Here is a 21,728-nt window from a genome sequence, read left to right as displayed (position 1 = left end):
TTTCTAAGACCTTTATGAATCAAATTACTAAAATAAAACCTTGCCAGAACTTTGAACGCAAACCGCACATTATTTTTGTAAGTACTGTATGTACTCACTTGTAAATCGGGTCTAACTGCAAACTGTTTAGACTCAGATCTGCTGGCGCATAATGCTCCTTCATATATGGATTTGTGCAGTTTATTAGGAGTAATTGATTGAACAACAAAAATTGACCCTGATCTGACGGTGCAGCTTGCGATAGTATATTAGGGTTGTATTCTTTGCAGTTGGATCTATCTTAGAAGCAAGCATTTTTGTTAGGTGTAATGGTTGATCTATTAAAGTATTTTTCACCAGGATTAGGAGCGCAATGGAGCAATTTCAGCGAGCCAGGAGTAGTGGACGACAACTTCACCCTACTGTTAGCCATTATCATGTTGCTTGTGGACACAGCAATCTACATGATTGTTGCAATGTATGTGGACAATGTCCACCCAGGGGAATTTGGTGTGGCGCAGCCTTTCTATTTTCCTTTCATGGTAAGACAACATTTGATATGTTCAACTGACTGGGTGAACAAATGGTCAAACACATATAAAACCCTATAAACAGCAACAAGAACATAAATCAAACAAAATAAATTAAACAACATTACATTTAAGAGATTTGTTTAATTTGATGCCAGTATAACTTTAATTTTGTATTATATGTACACAAGTTTTTTAAAAACACAACAACAACATCAAGATGCACTTACATTAAGAATAATTTCTCTTCTGCTTACAATTATTAGTCACAGTTTGATATTTAGTACATGTCAACAGGAGAAGCAGAGTGTTGTAGAATTTAGGTTCTCCTTTTATTTTGTCTTAACACAAATGTATATTAATGAGGCAAAATCTAGCATTATAAATCAATGCCACACTGCATCACATGGTGTAAAGTTGAAACGTAAATATTACAAAAAATTTAATATGTCAGGCGAAGATAAATTCTTCCTTTAAAATCTGCCTCCGCCACTCGCTGAAATGAACTATCATGCTGAACATTGGATGAATTAAAAGCTTTTTATTTGTAGCCATCCTACTGGTGCAGTAAAAAAATAGACCAGAGAATCGACAGTTACAATGACACGGGTTATGACCTTCAGTATTTTGAGAAAGATCGAACAGATATGAAGAGTGGAATATCTATCAAGAACCTCAAAAAGGTCAGTAGCATAAAAAATCGTTCATGAATATATTGAATAACATTATATGCCATGACCCACTTCCAGCTTTTCAGTGAAAATGAAAGGACATCTGCTTATGAGCTTGCTAATTCTTAAACATATTTTTTTTTCTGAGTCTCTTGGTCAGATAATTGTAAAGTACGTAACGGTTTTTGATTAACATGGTGACATTTGCCATCCACCTAAATAAGGATCGGTTTTTGATTGACACGGAGACTTTGTCATCCACCTAAATAGGGAACGGTTTTTGATTAACAGAGACATTTGTCATCAACCTAAATAAGGAAAGATTTTCATTGACACAGAGACATTTGTCATCCACCTAAATATTGTAGTCTCTTTATAAGGCAATTAAAAAATGTATCTGGCACTTTATGTCACTTTAAAGTTTAAACTTGTACCCCTTACAGTTCTAAATTTGATTTATAGCTGTTTATGTAATGTCTTATGTATATTTATTTTGTATTTTTTGCTGGCTTTTCTCCATGACTATATTAATTGTGTTTGGGGCCCATCTGACTAATGTCATGTTGTTTACAAAATAAATATTACAGAGATAATATTTCTCTTTGATTCTCAATTGTATGTTAAGATCATTATTAATTGGAGATAAAAATATTAGCAGATGTTGAGTTCAAGGTCTACTTTTTGGTAGAAATTGAGAATGTTCTAGAAGCAAGTTGTTTACACATTTAATGGGAACATTACACTAATCCTAGTTATGTCATTGTTTCCAAGCTCTTTTATTAATTTTGCTTACTTCATAATTGCTCAATAATATCTTAACATTCAATGTGGAATCAGTCTTTTAAATGTGCTCAGTTTTTAATTAGAGATGATTTATTAATTTAGAGTATTTAGTGGACAAAGTGCTCAATATTTTTGTACTAAACCACTATATTGTGATTATTGTGAATTCATTCAAGGACAGTTTGGATTATATCATGTTGATACATCAAGGCTTTTGACACATTAGCAAATGAGGTTATTGGCATATCAGCTCTTTCAAAATTTGAGGTCATGCAGAAGTCATTAGCTGTACATTTGGACTTGTGATCGAACGTTTTGGACTATTAGGGATTTAATACACAATATTGTAAGTTCTCTTTAAATTTTCACTTTTTGTTATGGGGAAATATATTGTTTGTTGAATTTACAAATCTTGTATGCTTTCACGATTTTTCTGTTGTTTTGTTTTTAGTTTAAGTCCACAGATTGGTAACAAAAGTGAAAACTATACAGTAAATTATGAAATCTTTTCCCCATTTAAGATTAAAAATGTTATCACATTTGTACAGAAATTTACCCTATGCATATAAATCCAAGAGAAAACCCTCCAAATATATTGATAATTCTTTGAAACTAAAGGTACTTTATCAGATAAAATGCTAATTTCCCATTATTCCTTCAGCATGGTAAGTAAGAAAATGTTAGTAGAAACTGTCCGGAAATGTCTCATGGAAATTGTGTTCTTATGCACTTTTTTATTATTAAAGATAGTGCACAGTTAGTCCATCATTGACATGCACCAAGAGCTGTCTTAACATGTGACATTTTACCTTCACATATTCACATTTTGCACTCACCTGAAAGTGACCAGTCAAGGTCTGAACCCTGTTAAAAAAATAACCAAAAACCCGCAAATGTATCCATTTAATACATTCCAATTACAAACTTTCATTTAGTGTTTGGCCATTTCCCTTGTTTCACGAGCTCTTTATCACGATATCTAAATTGGAAATGACTATTGCTGCAACTAATCTCTAATCTTCGGAGCCAATACAACATCAGGCTAACCAGGCGTTAGGTAATTGTATATATGTTTGATGGTATTTGATGGCTCTGTCCATTCTTCACAAGAATTAGTTTAACTTAAAACATTATCTGCAAAACATTTAGATGGTACTGAAACCAATTGAGCACACACCATCATCAGTCTAACATATTGATAGATTGATGATATTCTGATAGCAAGGAACAAAATTGTCTAACGACACAAGAGGATGGCGTTGCAGTTCCATCAATATATTTCATATTATGTTCTAACTGTTAACAGCCCAGGCAGATAGCGTAGGAGCGAGATCAAAAACGTAACGGCACAAGCAGATAGCATGACAACGAGTTGTAATGGATAACAGCAAAATTCCATAGTATTGCAGGACCTTTAAGGTAAAAGCCGTAGGGAGAACAGTGTCTGGCGTGTATAATTAAACTGATACATGTAGAAACCTGCATTCAAAAAAAGATCGTTACTACTTTCCTTGCCAACATATTAATATATTTTTGCCAAATTATTCCAGACACAAAGATGATCTAGGTGGTCTAAGTCCAAACAAATGTGCATGTTTTTAATGATGCATTATATCACCTAATCTCAAAGAACAGTAAGATAACTATTCAGATTTGTAATAACCTCCTTCTGGTGTTTTACAAGATCAAATTCAGGTTAATAGACTCATATGATTGAGATTTCACAATGCCATGCGAGATGTCTGGTGGAATAAGACCTTTGCAATTGCTACCCAGACTTTGCATGATTGTATTAATTGAGTCCTCTAATTACTTAATATCGCTAATTCATAAGAAGAAACAATTATTTGAAGATAATTTATCAAGCATATTTTGCAGGAATTTGGATCTGGAGAAAGCAAGACTGTGGCTGTTAATGATTTGTCCTTGAACATGTATGAAGGTCAAATAACATCACTTTTGGGTCATAATGGAGCTGGAAAAACCACCACTATGAGCATGTTAACAGGTCAGTGGTTAATTTGGGATCTGCAGATAATTGCAGAATGTACTTATTCTTTTTTAGTTATGGTAACTGTATTTTGAGGTGTGATTTCCATCATTACAATCAATTAAAGCAGCTCTAGTTTATGTTATTATTGTTTGTATCAAATCAAGAAAATCGGATAAAATGAGATACGTTAAAAGACATCTAAGTCCCAATTATGTGAGCTGACTGTCACGTAAAGGTGTAACACCATATATTTCGATTGACCAGTTTTAAATAGTATTGCTTATGTAACATAATTAAATGATATCACATTCATTAGTTGATTATCCAGCAAGGGACCAAAGTGAAGGACATAATAGTTGCAAGAATAGGTTAACTTCATAAATGTTACATCATGATAGAGAAGCTAAATTAACAATTTATAAGGATCTTAAAATCGCCTAATTGGTATTTACATTTTTAATTTCGAAGATTAAGGAAACTTTCTAAATTGGTTCCAGAAATGACTGCATATACAATTTACTACCTGAACAATAAAACTAAAGTGTCAACCATTTTATTTCTGAGAATAAATAATCATCTTTTGTTGTTTTTTTTTAAATAAAAAAGATTATATTTCTGTTCTGAAACAACGCCAACACTGCAGCATGCAACACGCAATGACATAATACAAAAAGACTGTATTGGTAGGCAGCTAATGATCAATTAAACTGAATGGAAGTTTGATTGTAATGATATTTCAAAGATTTGTCATCTTGAAAGTAAATATAATTGACACAGAAAAGGAAAGAACTATGAAGAAGTTATATAATGACAGTTATCCCACAAACCATTATAAGACAAGCATTCAGACATTTATTCCTGTTCTCTCTCTCTCTCTCTCTCTCTCCAAACGTTCCCATTTCACAGCTTTTAAACACCGCTATTTTAATTCTTCAAGTGTACTTCAGCAACTTGGGGTCTCTACATTCGATATTTTCGGACACAAATTACTCTGTCCTGCATTCATTGTATGCGAAAGACTTTTGGATAATAATGAATTAATTGATGTACAAAATTAAGAAGACATCTACATTTTTCATACCACATATATATCTTATAATCATGTTTTTGCACTCTTTTTCCATAAGTATTAGGAAATACAGGTGCCTTTAGATGCAACAACATACTAGATCATGCAGTCAAAGTAGCTTTCAAGGAACTAGTTAGCATTACTAATCTTATCCCTGATCTTGATATATTGCCATAGTGGGCTCACAGGTGCATAAGCACTTTCATATCAGATCCAGACAAAACACATGAATTCATGATTTTGGTAGCTTGTATGTGCACATTTTATTGTTGCTAGTGGTCGCAATTGTAGAAACATTTACCAGCCATGGGTATCCAACGATGGTAAATCTGTATTAAAAGAAACCTTTTATAAAGGCTAATTACAGTATACAAAGGATATATATCAAATATGGAAAATCATATAGAGTTGCCATATATAATAAGAAAGCTTGTCAACGGATAGAACCCTGCTAGTATAGCTTCTGACTGAAGCTATTATGAAGACATTCCATATTTAAAATTTGCATTTTGTGAGTAGCAGAATCACTGAGTAACAGAATCACAGAATAACTATGCAAACATTTACATTTGTATCATGAATTTCATTGTCGGCAAGAATAACATCACATCACAAGCTGGGTGGGTGGCAAAAGTCTATGATATTTTGTTTTCTGACATTCATTGCATGTAGTGATGAAAATGATAAGCAGTCACATAATCATAGAGTTAGTGAAAACATATACAATTTTCCAGCTTATTTTTCTACATTCTTTCTTTACGTTATTGTCCCAGTAGAAACGTTGATGTTTTGACTACATTTCTCTTGCCCAAATTGTTGAAGATTCGATATAACGGCATCTAACTTCATTATATAGAAACCATCCATGGCAGTGGACTTAGAGAGGCGCACAGTTGAGAGGCGTCAGCGCTCAAAGTATCATTTAAATTTAAGCATGTTTCATTGTATCCCCAGGTTTCATCTCCCCAACAAGCGGCACAGCTATAATCAACGGCTACGATATCAGAACTAACATGTCCAAGGTTCGTGAAAATCTGGGTATGTGTCCACAGCATAACATCCTTTTTGACTCCATGACAGTTGAGGAACATCTCAAATTCTTTGCGCTGGTAAGATAATTAGTATCCGTACATTTGTTGGTACTATCACCACGTTTAATTTATTGCAATGTCTTTTTTGCGGCAGTTGTTTTCTACATTTGGACAGTATTGTTCGTTTTCAGAGGCCTGTTTCAAGAGAGGCTACCATTATGCAGAAGCCACCCAATATAATGAATTTCTTCCAGTTTGTTCCTATGAAATAGGGCATCACTTTTGTAAAGCCAGTTTTCAATTGCAGAGGGGGTAGCTTCAAAAAAGGGGAAAACCGGAATTGCATTAAACTCAATTTCATACAGTGGTCTCTCTATACAGAGTGTCCCTTTATAACGCGGTTCCTCAATCAATATGTGTATGATCATTGATCACATTTTTTGGATGAATGCAGTTTTGATTTTAAAGCGGCCTCAGTATGAAGAGAATTTGTGTGTAACACATTACACTTTTATCGTTCCACTCCACATAGCTATAACTAGGGAACACTGTATCGTGTGTAGGCCTTTATGGTTCCAGTCAACTGACCGCTAGTTGAAGCAAGGGAACACTGTATCTTGTGTACACATTTATGGTTCCAGTCATCATAGTAATAGAATAGAAACAAAAATACTAGCCGCCATGTTTTGAAAAAAGAGTGCTAAAGCCCACAAAGGAAATCAACATAGCTGTATAGTGGTTACATAATGAGTAAACTTTAAGTTGTTGAAGTAGCTAACGTCGATGCAACTGCTTAATACTGGCCAAAACAAAGTCAAAGTGATCAATGTTGCACTATCCATTAATTATGTACCTTTTTTCTGTAATCTACTTCACAGGCACAGTCCCATGTGTAACCATGAACATTTATTTAGTAAATTTATTTTTGGCAGTATTTCTTCCAATATCAAAAGGACGTTGCAGTTTGTCATGCTACATTAAATGCTATCAGACATGCACATAGGGCAAGTTCAATAAATAAACTTCCTGAATCCATTCACCTTCAGGCAAGATGCCCATTGAAATTATGTGATTGTGAACTATTTTTCACATTTTGAGACTATTTCAGGTTTTTTGATAACGAACGGCAGTTAAGACGTTTAATTATAACTGAAAAATACTTGTTCACATGATGTATAGTACTACATTTTACTAGTAATGGAATTATGGGAAAAGAAGAATAATGTTCTAACTTTTTGTATTCCTTAAGTAAATATATTTTTGTGGGTGTTTAGGATAAGGTGAATGAAAATATAAATATGAATAAATACATTAGATGATAATTATAACACTTTATCTTATCATGCAAAGGTCGCACCGTTACATTTCGTGTCTATTTTCTTCCAACTACTAAAGTTTATCAAATGCCATTAGATCACTGACTTGATGTTGAGATATTGTAAAAATCGCACAAACACCATAATGTGATTCACTTTTAATACCTTCAGGAGATCTGTGTAAGGTTTACCTGTATAATAGAATTTAGTCTTGCAATATGTCCTACAGAACATGGAACCATATTCTACATTTACTATGCATCTTTTTTGGCTCCATCAAGGACAACTGGGGTATTTTAAACTCATTATAGTATACAGAAACTAGTTATCCTATTATTTCAGATCAGTTATAGGTATAGTTTCATTGTGTCAGGTAATTGAAGTTTAATCAATTTATTTAGTATATATTTTAAGAAAACTATGTGGTATATGTGTTTCCTTGAATTTCAGTTGAAGGGCTATTCATGGGGCGATGTAAACAAAGAGGTGGAAAAGATGCTGACGGTTCTCGGACTCCAGGCTAAACGAGAGGCCCAGTCACATACACTCTCTGGGGGGCAAAAGCGAAAATTGTCAGTAGGGATATCCCTTATTGCTGGTTCAAAGGTAAGATTTTGTTCTTTTTGTACTTTTAACAAAATTACAGAGATTGATACCGTCAACAAAAATGTTTATTTACAGCAGATAATATTATGGATTTTGAAATAACTGTGATCATTTGTTTCGGTTTTAGATGGACATTGTTTTTAAAAATTCCCGTTAGATACTTTTTGATGTGTGCTTGCGTATGAAGGTCTACAAACATTTAACTGACTTCATAAATTTCATCTGAAATGAGACCTGAGACAAGATCCTATTTACCTCACCTATGGAGATGAAAGATGCACGATGCATGCATTTTGGGATGTATAATGTTTAGTACAACGAAGCTATGATGATGATGTGACTTATTTCTAGGCATTTCGACAGCTTCCCGACACGGTATAGATTGTATCGTCAATGCATTTACACCTCATCATCATCATCATCATCATCATCATCATCAGTCTCATGACCTAGTGTGGTCATTGAGGCACTGTACTCCTGAACATCTGACCAGTTCCCTCCACTTGTCTCGATCATGTGCCAATGCCTGTGTCTCCGCAAAACTTTTCCTGGTCCATTCTGTGATGTTGTCAGTCCACTTTTTTCTTTGTCTACCTCTCCTTTTGCCACCCTGGACGCTACCCTGCAGGACTGTTGTGGATAGACTGTTGGCTCTAGTGACATGGCCATACCATTTCAGCTTTCTCTTTTTGACGGTGGTGAGGAGGTCCTCATATTGGCCTACTTCGCGCCTGATGGTGTTACGCACTTCTTCGTTTGTGATGTGGTCCATGTAAGAGATGCCAAGGATGGTTCTGTAGCATCTCATTTAAAGTGACTGGATTCTTCGTTGTAATTCTGCTGTCAGGGTCCATGCCTCACATGAGTACAAAAAGACTGAGATGACTAGAGCTCGCAATAGTCTGATTTTAGTTTTCAGACAGATATTCTTGTCTCTCCAGATGGGTCTTAGCTTTGACATAGCTGCCATTGTTTGTGCTGCTCTTGACAAATTTTCTGCTCTTGATCCCTCTTCAGTGATTATGGAACCAAGATATTTGAACTGGCTCACTGTTTCCAGTTCATGTCCTCTGACTTTAATCTTGGCTGAGATTTGTTTGCCACTATTTGTCATCAGTTTTGTCTTATGTCCATGTCAAATCTGGAAGATGTTTCATCCAGATTCTTCACTAAGGTGGCTAGCTCGTCTTCACTGCCTGCCAGCCCATCAATGTCGTCTGCAAAGCGGAGGTTGGTGATGTTGCGCCCTCCAATGCTGACTGTCCCACAGTGGGTTTCCAGGGCTTCGCTCATGACGCGCTCTAAGTAGATGTTGAAAAGCGTGGGTGACAGGAGACAGCCTTGACGCACTCCCACTGTTGTCTGGAACCAGTCACCTACAGCACCTTGGGCAATTACTGCACTGGTAGCCTTGGCGTACAGCTGCTTGATGGTATTGGTTAACTTTTGACCCATGTTATACTTCTTCATTGTGGCCCACAATGCCTCATGCCACACTCTGACAAAGGCTTTTTTGAAATCTATGAACACATGATAGATGTCTTGTTGGTGTTGCGAGTATTTTTCGCACAGAACCCTGAGATTGAATATTTGTTCTGTTGTGCTTCTTCCACTCCGGAACCCGGCCTGTTCTTCAGCGATTATTTCTTCTGCTTGTGGTTTCAGTCTGTTCAAGATGATCTTCAGCATTACCTTACTAGCATGGCTGATCAAACTGATAGTTCTGTAATTTTGGCACAGCTGGAAATTGCCTTTTTTGGGAAGTGTTATAATCAGTGACTGGGTCCATTGTGTTGGCCATTCACCTGTCTGCCAGATCTTGTTGCAGATTTTTGTTAGTAGCTCTTTCACTGGTTCTCCCCCATTCTTGATAAGTTCAGCTGGGATGTTGTCTACTCCAGCTGCCTTCCTATTATTCAGTGCTCTTATTGCTGACTCCACCTCTTCTTTGAGAATGGGGAAGTCATCATCATTTGAGTAGTTTGGAACTTCTAGCACCTCTGGGTCTCCAGTGGACTGATGGTTGTAGAGTTCTTTGCAATACTCAGTCCATCTTTCTGCCATGTCACTCGCTTCTGTGAGGCATTTTCCATTTTTGTCTTGAATGGTACTGACTCTTGGTTGTTTCTGTCTGGTGAGGTCTTTCACAATTTGGAATGCCTTTTTTTTACACCTATGGACACTTATATACACTGAGGGTACATTTATGGGATTAACATGTATAACACACAAAAATGGTTAGTGTCACAGGATGAAGCCGGGTTGGGACTGGATTAGGGAAGACACCAAAAGCAACTGCGTTTACAAGATGTTTATTTATAAACGCAATTTAAATATTAACAAATCTGACACCATTATAATCATAAAGATAAGGAAAATCATAAAGTTCCTAACATGGAACTATCAACAACAACTCAACGAGAAGCAAACTCAAAACATGAATTTAACAAACGGAATTTCAAACCAAACGTGAATTTCTATCACCGATCAACAAAATAAAAATGATCTACACCCCAATATAAAGAGTCTTGAATATATCGTTCATACAACGATATAGAAATGCAGGTAAATTTGAATGTATCGTTCAAACAACGATTTAGAAAAGAATGTAAATTTGGATGTATCGTTCATAAAACGATATTGAAAAGCAGTGTAAATTACGATCCTATCGATCGTTCACATAATGATATAGCAATAGGAATGAATGAAATTACGAAACTATCGATCATTCACATAACGATAGGAATGAATAAAATTACGAACCTATCGATCGTTCACATAACGATAGGAAGGAATGAAATTATGAACCTATCGATCGTTCACATAACGATAGAAATCAATGAAATTACGAACCTATCGATCTTTCATATAACGATATAGCAATAGGAATGAATTAAATTATGAACCTATCGATCGTTCACATAACGACATTGCAATAGGAATGAATGAAATTATGAACCTATCGATCGTTCACATAACGATATAGCAATAGGAATGAATGAAATTATGAAATGCAATAGTGGAAATAATATGGAACACTATATATAACCATCGTGGCGCCCATTTGACGTCCAAGATTAACTCCGGTTCCACGCGCTCTAGTCAATGGCCAGAGAAGCACCCACGCATGGTCCGCTCCTCTCAGTCTGTTGAAAGATCCGTTGAGAGCCATCACATCACAGAACCGATGGTCGCGAAGCCCTGGTCCCTCGCATCGAGAAAACCAGTCCACTTTTCCGATCCAACGTCACCATAACACAGCGTATACGTCATACGAAACCCCCCAAGAGTTATGTGACTCCACATCAAACGATGTATAAGGCATGGCATGCATGTATAAAGCAGCTCTACAGCTGCTAACTCCACATCAAACCATATACAAGGCATGGCATAAGGCAGCTCTACAGCTGGAGATTTGCTTCCGTAAAGGGGTAAGCTTCCTGACAAGACTCGGCGTAATGTGATTTGGTTATAGAGAATATGCTCAGCTAGGTACTTAGGTTTCCCCGCTGAATGCAATTTGCTCGTGCAGCATGGTCCGAGTTTCGCTCAGCATTTCGAAATAACTAGAACCGAAAAAATATACCATCCTCGGGTGACGCTGTACGCGGCAACGAAACCCGAGTACATTTTTGACAACATATACATATTGATACAACTCGTACACAGTTCCGTGACAGGAAGTGTGACCTACTTTCTGGTATTTATTGAACATTGTAAAAGAAAGTCATACTTGAGATCTAATTTATATGCCTTTTGCACCAAGCCATCACTGTATGTATACATGGTTGTAAAATGTAGTGCTCATCAACGATGAGCCATTGCGACCTTAGTTCCAGGTTTTATTCAGTATCCCTAACATTTTTTGGGGAGTTCTTATTTTAGTACCCTTTCTCAAATCGCCTTCAAAAGTTGTATTGGGTCCATCTTTGGATGCATATATGTTGTAGAAAAGAATAGTCCTTATTACCTACTTTCTATAGTTGATTCGTCTTGAATTTAAATTTAGATAGTGCTTTACAGCAGGAAGTATGTATAAACTTATGCATTACTCAGACTTGCAGACACTTAGAGTGATAATTACTTTCGACAAATAAAGTTGATATGTTATGCAAATGTTTTCTTTCTTGCACGGAAAAAAGTCATGAAACAAATACTCAAGCTGGCTGCGTATGGAAAAGTCTTCTGGTGGGATTAAAAATAAAGTTTTTCACTTATGCCGTAGACACTGAACTGTTCATTTATGTTGGATATTTTGTGATATATCATTTCAGGCGATAATTCTAGATGAACCTACTTCGGGAATGGATCCCTCTGCCAGACGACAGCTCTGGGACATATTACAGCAGTTCCGCCAGGGCAGAACTATTATTTTTACTACGCATTCTATGGATGAAGCGGATATCCTGAGTGACAGGATTGCAATTATGGCTGAAGGAGTTGTCAGATGTTGTGGGACATCCATGTTCCTCAAAAAACTATATGGTTAGTAACTGTAAATGTTGACATGATTATACAGTTTTTGTCTAATCTTTTTCATCAAATGTGGAATGTTTCCATTTGAAGAAAACAGCTGCAGTTGCAGGTCCACACATTTAGTTTCTCGTATTTACATCAAACTATTTTAGGAATGTTTTGAATTATTTTTACATCTTAGGAAAACAAAGAAAAATATGTTAAAGGTACCCTTAATTATTCTAAACTTTCCAAAGTGTACATGCATATATTGAAAGGAGAAAAGTGGAAGGTTATCGTCATTTCGGCTATGACTATGAAGTTAGACACGGGTCATGTTCTCTTTTAATTTTCATCTCGTAGTTCTAATTTGAGAAGCAAATATTTAGCTTTGACTGGGGACTTGGTATTCTGAATAAGGTAAGTAACTCAATAGGTGTACAAGTTTTCCAAATATATTTATATGATAATCTAAAATCTACTGAATAATTTATGGTTACATTAATACCAAGAAATAGATGGAAAAATAAAAATATTTCATGTCTTGATTCTCATCCTTTTTAGCAAGTTATTTCTATTGCAACTAGCACAAGAACACAAACCTTCTGATCTGCCATAAATTAAAATATCAGTACTTCACTCATGTAATATACATGATATGGAGAAAATACGAGAGTGGGCGTGCATATGATAGCCAATATTGTCCTCTCAGTTGATAGTGATTCTGATGTTTCTGATGCGTAATGTTTGATGTTATAGATTGTATTGAATTATGTTTACCTACATGTATTTTGCTCTATCTGTACAGGTGCCGGATACCACATGATCATTGAAAAGCATGCAGGCTGTGATGTTGAGGCTTTGACTCAGCTGATACAGACTCACGTCCCCATGGCAACACTTGAGCGTCAGATCAACGCAGAACTTTCCTATCTTTTGCCTTTTGATGAAAGCCCCAAATTTGCAAAGCTCTTTGAGACTGTGGAGATTTCAATGGAGAAGCTTGGAGTTACCAGTTTTGGTATTTCTCCAACAACAATGGAGGAGGTTTTCCTGAAGTAAGTTGTCTTTTCTTTTTTTCTCGCTTGTATTAGCAGAGACGCGTGCATATTCAGCAGCGTCAGTAATACAGTTTTCAGCTTCATCAGTAATACAGTTTTCAGCAGCATCACCAATAATGTCTGAATCATTAACATTACGATATTATAGCAACCAGTTTTGAAAGTCATACATAGGAAGGGTACATCCGTTCAATTTTCTTGTGAGATTTTATTTATGTGTGTTTGTAACATACTTTTAACACGTGAAAGTCTATATCATGCAGAAGAAATGTGAAGGCTAATGACTTTCCCAAGGATTCACAGCGGCATCTGACACCGTCTGGTCTGGGTGGATGTGAAACCCGCAACCCTTTGATTCAGAGACAAATTCTGAGCTAAAATGACTAGCAATTATTAGGATAGATATAATAATCTTTTGAGTATGGTGGGGTGAAATGGGGTTGATAGCATTTTCATGACCACGAACTTTTGTACGCACAATGTTTATATTAAAAAAGAGAGAGCATTGTCATTCCAACATCCCATAGGAAGTATACTCTACAGAGATGTGATAGGATATATACATGCCTATATATATATATATATGAAGCAAAAATATCCAAAACTATGATTTCAATGTTATATACTTGTGTTTATTTGTATATATGTTTCAAATGGCAATTTCTATGGTGACACGAACAGGAAGAAACATACTTGAGCACTGAAGCGATTAACTGGTAAATGGAAAATGGTTTTCTAGTGTAGAAAAGATAATACATTTGACAAGGAATCATCAATTAGACTGTTTGCATGATGAAAACCGGCAGCAGAAACCAAGTGTTTCGATAAGCAATTGTCATATATATGTTGTTGTAAGATCATTGAAGTCTTAGCCTTTTTTCTATAGACCAAAATTATCTCAAAAGTGAGCTATGTATTTGTTGGATTGAATCCTGTCTTATCCTCAACCATGGTGCATGAATCAATTTAGTGAATTACAGTACTGGATTATCTTTTCTTTATCACATTTTAGGACTTCTCCATGAGTATGATCACACAGGACATTGCACCAATTCAGTCTGATTTAAATTACAAGCACAAAGAAAAACAAGATGAAACAAAGGCTACGGCCTTTTTTGTTTTAAATATACAACTTCTACATTATCACAGGTTTATTATGTATACATTTTTAGAAAAGAGAAAACGATTTACGTTCTGATGTAGACAGTTGCTTTGGGAACATTTAAGTTTTTATAAACATATACAAAATATTTCAATGTGTGTAGATAATTACAAGATCTGATTATTTTTCATATAGTACAAATGTGCCTGTGTTTCATCTAAATCAGCAACAATACATTGCTTCAAAGATCGTGAACTAATCCTTTACTTGTACACTCTAGAGTAGGCAAAGAGGCTGATGAGAAGAAAGCACTTCATAATCCAACTCTGAAGGACCTGCAGTTCTCCTTTAAAAACGACATGCCGAAAACGGACATAATCAATGACGCTTCATCCGACTCATTAACGATTTCTAACTCAATTGTGGAAATGTATAGCAGTGGTGACTCAACTGGAGTCTCTATTGGAGATATCCATGGATCAGTCTCTATAAGTAAGTTTAAACTTGATTTATTTTATGTCATATGTATACACAACTAATACATCAGGATGGTTCACGAAATGTAATTATAGAACCAAGGTAGGTTGGGCAATCCCTTTAAGGGCATCGTCTGCTGAAAATTTGTTCAACTTTATATATAGATATGAAATAAATCCAAATCCGCATTGGCATTTTTATGGGGTGATAGGATTTGCATTACTACATTATATCAAACTCGCTCTTTCCGCCGACTTGGAACATAAGATATATAGTTTATTTTATGTAACATACGTAAATAAGAATATTTTAGCTTCATTAAGTTATCATGAATACAGTCAATGTAACATTTTAGAGACACTATTGTTTAGCTAGTATCATATCCTCCATATCATTTTATTTGCAAACAACATTACAAAATGGGCCAAACTTTAATCCTCACTAACATTTTTAAATCATTAAATGTATATTTGGAGGTTTGGACTGGAATGATGGGTTGCAGAATGAATGGCACCATGTGAGGCTATGTCAAACTTCTATTAAGCTATAATGAAGGTCTAATAACAGTACAAGGTCTAACTAGAAAACTGCAATAAGGTCTTATTATGCCCATGTTCTTCTGAGTTATTGCCACCTCGTTTAATAGTACATACACACTCTGTCCCGAGGAGTTCGATCAAAATTCTGAATCATGTGTGCACATCTACACACCAACATAAAGAGTTATGGCTTTACCTTAAGCCACATTGATTGGAGGCGTTGAGTATCATTATTGTACACGCCCTGAAATCACTACACATTTTATAAATAATCGCAAAAGTGTCTACCGCTGCTTTTCCAAGATCAATTCAATGGGTTAGAATAAAAGTATGAAAGCATTGTGCACATTTAATTTCCACCTTTACTCGAGAAATCGAGAGAACAACAATTGAGACAATTTGCTGTTAGTGAATAAAGTGTTAGCGTGAGTCCGTTACTAGATGTAGAGGTACTGAAGATTCTGGAGCAAACGTCTAACCTTATAAAGGCAAGTACATATACAGTTATACAATGTTGGAAACAGGGATCGAACGATTGACTGAAAAGGTGAAATAAAACATTGTGACTGCACAATGCAAATTGTTATATTTATGCCACTTTAAATAAGATTTCAAATGGTCAATACCGGACCAATAAAGGTTCCGCGTGTGTCATATTAATTGAATATGTCATTTCGGATTTGACTACCCTTCAAATCAAATGTCACCACATTGCAGTACCGAGCCACTGAACCTAAAGTGCAACACTATATTATAAAACTAAGACTTTTAAACGTTTTTATACATACGGAACTCTTTTGTAGTAACTTGGAAGCTGGAAGTCTGTTTTTAGATATTTAATAACATTGACTTTTACCTTAAAAATACATCTATATGAAGTGCAGAGTGTGCTTTTTCAACATAACCAGTGTACTTAAGTAATACTGCAAATCATAACAATTATATTCTCTTATGAGTCCGGTTCAACTTCAAAGCAACATATACCCTTACCTGTAAGCGGATTATGCGATGGCAGATAAGTGTCTTTGTCATTTGTTCCACTTTTCTAATGGTTACTTCTACCAAAGTGTACAGACACAGATCTGCCTACGCAATATACGACAGCTGGTCTGGGGCTATGTTGTTAGCAGATGGACCCAATCTATAAGCAACTATATTATGCTATTTAGAAATCATCAGCATAGTAATTTTGGTAATGTATTTTCTGTAGTTATTATTTATATTGGTCGAAAACCAATTGAATTTATGCCACGGTCGGAGTTCATTGTCCATAGATTCGTGACTTGCTTCCATAAGCAGTTATTTTTTATTAATACTCATTCTAAACTACGTTTACAAAAGTAGCAAAACTTGGCATACAATTGCACTGTGAGTTCCTGTTTGTACCAAATAAAAATGATGTCCCTCAATAATTCTTTCTGGTTGCCAGTATTGTATCGGTCTTGCAAATTTTGGTAGTGCAACTTCAGGACAGATGGTCTTGTTGATATGTGGTTTTCATTCAAATATTAAATGGTGCTGATCTAACTGTCATCAAGACCATCTTTAATATATTGTTTTCACTACATTGTTGCAAAGATGGCGAAATCGACATGTGGTTTGCACTACTTCTGCACCGAAAGTGATATTGACATGGAGTATGCACTACTTTTCATGCGCAGATGGAATATTGACATGGGGTTTGCATTACTTTTCCTGCACAAATGGCGATATTGATATGGGGTCTTCACAACAATTTATGCCATGTAGCTGGTTTTGAAAGAAAATGATATTTATAGTTACTACAGTGTTTCCATGACAATCTTGATACGACTACTCATAGTCTTGTATTATAACGTAGCTGATCTAATTACTAAAATCTCGATATTGGTAGCAATCTTTAAAACACGTTCTTGTGGATATTTCCCCTGAATGGATGGCTGTATTTATATGAACTTGTCACCAAAACAGGTATTGAATGAACGTGTTTATCTGACCTCCATAATGAAAACGATGGCAGCCATCTCAATAATCTTGTTGTCACTACTCCTCTACAACGATTATTAGCACTGACAATATGCAATTGGTCCTTTAAAGAGCATTGTTCTGATTTGACCAATGACATGTCTTTGCTACTGTGAATAAGTTTGAAAATGAAACATGTATGCCTTTGTGGTCAAGTCACTGGTTACTGTTTGCATTCTGACTATGAACGCGCTAATTGTACATAATACATACATACATACATACATATATATATATGTATATATATATATATATATATATATATATATATATATATATATATATATATATATATATATATATATATATATATATATATATTTCATCATTTTTCAAAGCAAACAAAGTGATGGTTAAGACTCTGATAATTGGTACCATGACATTGATTTAATGGTGAAAGGTCTTGTGCTTTTAATCTGCAATGACTTATTTGCATAATATAAACCAAAGAGTTTTATCAAAACCAGTTCATAGATATATTTAAAGAATACCTTAACTCATACCAGTTCAATAGCTTAGTGTTTTTGTAAAAAAAATATTTAAGGAACTAAACTAACTTCATATTAGCTAATGGGAATTTACCTGACAGCATCTGGGATGAGTTAAATAATATTTTCCTTAAGAATATCTGAGTGTATTTCAATTGCAAATGCTATTCGAAAAAAATGAATCCTAACGAATTATTTTTACCCTTAGAATGTTAGTCCATTCATGAGACTTGTATATACTCAATCCATTAATGCAGCAACACTCCTTGGTAACCATAATCGCATTGCTTCTTTCATTTTCCACTCAGAAGACTATTTTTATTGATACAACATTGAAACTGTAGGCACTTTAGGAAAGCCAAAATATAAATTTGTGACCTTTACTTATTTCTACTTTCGCCCAAACTCATTAATATGTTTTAAAATGTTACATATAATGAAGTAGTTGCAGGATAGTCACTGCACAAATGTTTAGTGTATTAATGCTTGATTAACTCTAGACTACATGGCATATATACGTTAAATACGTTACACAGTCATATTAACATTAGTAACATGCTCTCCGCTACCTAAAACGTCAGCTCTCTTAGCAGAAGAAAAAGAGTCTCTCTAGTTACATATCATATAGACGAAGTTTAGCAATTCATGCAAATTAACTTGCCTTGTTCCGTTATGTGGCCACCTGTATCCCAGATGTAACCAGCTTAAACTATCATTTGCAACTGTGAAACGTGCTTTCCAAAACTTCATTGCAGTTTATATAAAATATTGACGTTGCAACATTCATTTTCAGTGGTATAGAAAGTCAAATGTTTGAAAAACATGATACATCATTTTCATTGCTTCTGGTGAATTTATTAATATTTATACATTTTGTCTTTTCCTATCATTATTGTATATTTGGTTTAGATAGTAACACTCAAGCCCTCACCAGATAGGTGTAAATGTATTGGACCTGTCAAAGTTTGCTTTATTAAACACTTCTAAGGTCGTCGAGGTAATGCACATTTACCTACTTTGACAATACGTTCGGATCCAGTCGAAGCCATCCCAAGCGATTCCACTCAAGCTATATTGGAACAGGTGCTTCCCAATAAGGTCACTAGCAGACAATATTCTGCCCATTTTACCTGGACGATGGGCAGCCTAGCAGTTTCTCCTATACGGGACCACCAAAAATGACCCTTTTGAACAAGGCACACTGAAGCCGAATCAACTTATAAATTACAAATGTGGATACTAACAGAAAGCCTGATTTTCATTCTGTTTATATATGTATGTTTTGTAACAGTGTCTTGAGATTCAATGAATTTATTTCAACTTCCAAACACCATACAAACTCAATGGTATACCTGACAGCATACCACAAATATGTTGGCTGATGACATCGTTTATGAACTATCTATTGCATATATTATGTACACCACATAAATCTTTTCTATATATAATATCAGCATACAAGTTGGACGAAACTATTTATTTAACCAAATCTACCATTCCAGTAATTGCTCCTTTGGCTGTCCCTGCGACTCTATCATGAAGTATAGCAGGGAAGAAATGATCAGCAACAGACATATTGCAGGGGTAATTCTGAGCAACAACAGCGACGTTTAGGTGAGTTAAAGGTTGCTAAATACCTCTAACGTTTGCAGCTTGGCTGGTAAGAGGGAGAAGGAGATAACAAGGCTTGCATAGGTCAATAACTTGCTGTCCCTTCCCCCTGATGCTGAACTTCCATTAGGGTGCCAGACTCCTTATGCTCCGCCACATTTGAATGAATGAACCTAGATATGACAAATGATTGGACCATCCATGTCGTTTTGGAGGGGTTCCAGATATTGTTTATGGAACCCCCTCCACCGTCATGAAGGAGATCATGCGTGACCCCACGAAGGCAGACCTTTTACAGAAGCAGACTGATGGTAATCCAAACACCACACTAGCAGGCATTATGTTACAGAACGTTTCTGGCTACAAAACCCAACGGAAAACCCAGATATATCAAAGACATGTTTGTTACTCTACTCAGTCTCGAAATATATGACATGTATTTTCATGTACCTATTCACATAGTTTCATGCAAGTACCTTCCCTTTGGCTACCACAGGTCAGTGTAAAAATTCTCAGCCCTTCTATTCGATCTCATTTTCAGCCCTTGGGATTTCCGAAAAATGTTGGACTAAACCAGTGTTGAACTCAGACTGTAACATAGCTGGACAATACACTAAATAAGCATTCGCTTAGTTTGATTCTGGTGCACAGTATCAGGAAAACCATATTCACTTCATTTGCAGTTTAGAATTCAAAAGTAAATGTGGACAAGTCGGGAGATGTCATCTTTATCATCACTGTGTTTAGATAGGTGTGCAGGTTTAACTCATATCAGTCTGGTTCGACCTTCTCCTGAATGTATATTTTGTTGGTCAGGATGTTCCAACGGTGAAGGAGTTTCGTATGGCATGGATGCCTTTACAGTCGCCATATCCAGATGACATGTCTGACACGGTAGCGCCCAATCGCGGGTCAATTAGATGATTAGATTGTCATCTCGACCACAAACAAACTTACTGTGTCGGTGGCTAATCACCTGACCTAGCTTTGTTTCTAAAAAGAAGTGTCCATTAATGGATAATTTACTAATTGTCTGCTCAGTCTCTTCGATTGTTTAGTTGAGAAATGCGGAGAACAGAACAGAGTATGCACTCTAAGTGGTACTTGGACATTATCAGCAATTATAATAAAATTGGTTATTACTTTGGCATACACTGAATTTTCACAGGATCAGGTATAACGCATGCTAATTTCAAAACGAGCAATTTACAAAAATTTGGACTTAAAATGTAATGTCTCAATTCACGACATTGTGTGGTCATTTTAATGACACGCCAAGTCTATTTTCGACAGTTTATTTGTGTGACATGGTCTAGCGAATTTTGTGATACCAATGTTATCTGCCCAGGCAGTTATCATGGCCATTTCATGACAGGACAGCCGTAGTCCCTGTCACGAATTTGCAAATTTTGCTATATTTTCCTGGTAAATGTTTGAATGTAAAGCTATATCCAGGTGTGGGATCACAGAGGGATCGCCTTCTCATATATATCAATGCATACTCTTTGGCTGTGCCGACCTCTTATTAGGATTCATTCATCTTTTCAGTTTAAGAGCCATCATGTTTCTGCAGGATGAAGTAAGCAAAGGCTGGATGCTAAAGCACCATCACCATTACCTATTTTTAAAACCTTTATGTGGACGTTTATATGTGTGTGATTTGGATTCATAACATGGCTTTAACATTTTTTCAGTCATATCACTATGATGTCTGCAGTGTTGCAGTTTATAGTGATGTCTAGCATTGGGATATCAAGCCGCAGACACGTAGATGTTTCACCCAACAACATTAACCTGACACTAGGCCGACCAGTCATAACCTCTTAATAATGAGCGCCTAGCTGAAAGCTGTTAATAGCATTTTTATAAGTCTTTGGTACTACTCGGCCGGGGTTCGAACGTGCCACCTCCCGCATCTGATGCGGGCACTATAACCACTAGGTCAACAGATTGCTCAATGTAGATGTGTAAGATATTTGGCAGAAAAAATGAATTTTATTTAGTTCTCTGAAA

General features: G+C 35.8%; 1 protein-coding gene across 1 annotated transcript in view; it reads left to right on the top strand.

The window, feature by feature from the left end:
* LOC149804113 (phospholipid-transporting ATPase ABCA3-like) overlaps window positions 1-21,728 on the top strand; it is a 64,839-nt gene that overhangs the window by 16,485 nt on the left and 26,626 nt on the right. Inside the window, exons 6-13 of the mRNA XM_089954077.1 lie at window positions 340-521; window positions 1,061-1,192; window positions 3,842-3,971; window positions 5,980-6,134; window positions 7,823-7,978; window positions 12,253-12,463; window positions 13,242-13,491; window positions 14,877-15,088. Of these exons, the coding sequence (XP_089810203.1) occupies window positions 340-521; window positions 1,061-1,192; window positions 3,842-3,971; window positions 5,980-6,134; window positions 7,823-7,978; window positions 12,253-12,463; window positions 13,242-13,491; window positions 14,877-15,088 (1,428 nt within the window). The remainder of the gene's footprint in view (window positions 1-339; window positions 522-1,060; window positions 1,193-3,841; window positions 3,972-5,979; window positions 6,135-7,822; window positions 7,979-12,252; window positions 12,464-13,241; window positions 13,492-14,876; window positions 15,089-21,728) is intronic.

The sequence above is a fragment of the Sinohyriopsis cumingii genome, chromosome 3, assembly GCF_028554795.1.
Source record: "Sinohyriopsis cumingii isolate HCF-2022 chromosome 3, ASM2855479v2, whole genome shotgun sequence".
In the NCBI taxonomy this organism is placed as follows: Eukaryota; Metazoa; Mollusca; class Bivalvia; order Unionida; family Unionidae; genus Sinohyriopsis; species Sinohyriopsis cumingii.
The sequence above is the reverse complement of the archived record's forward strand: the minus strand, read 5'-3'. Positions and strand labels throughout refer to the sequence as shown.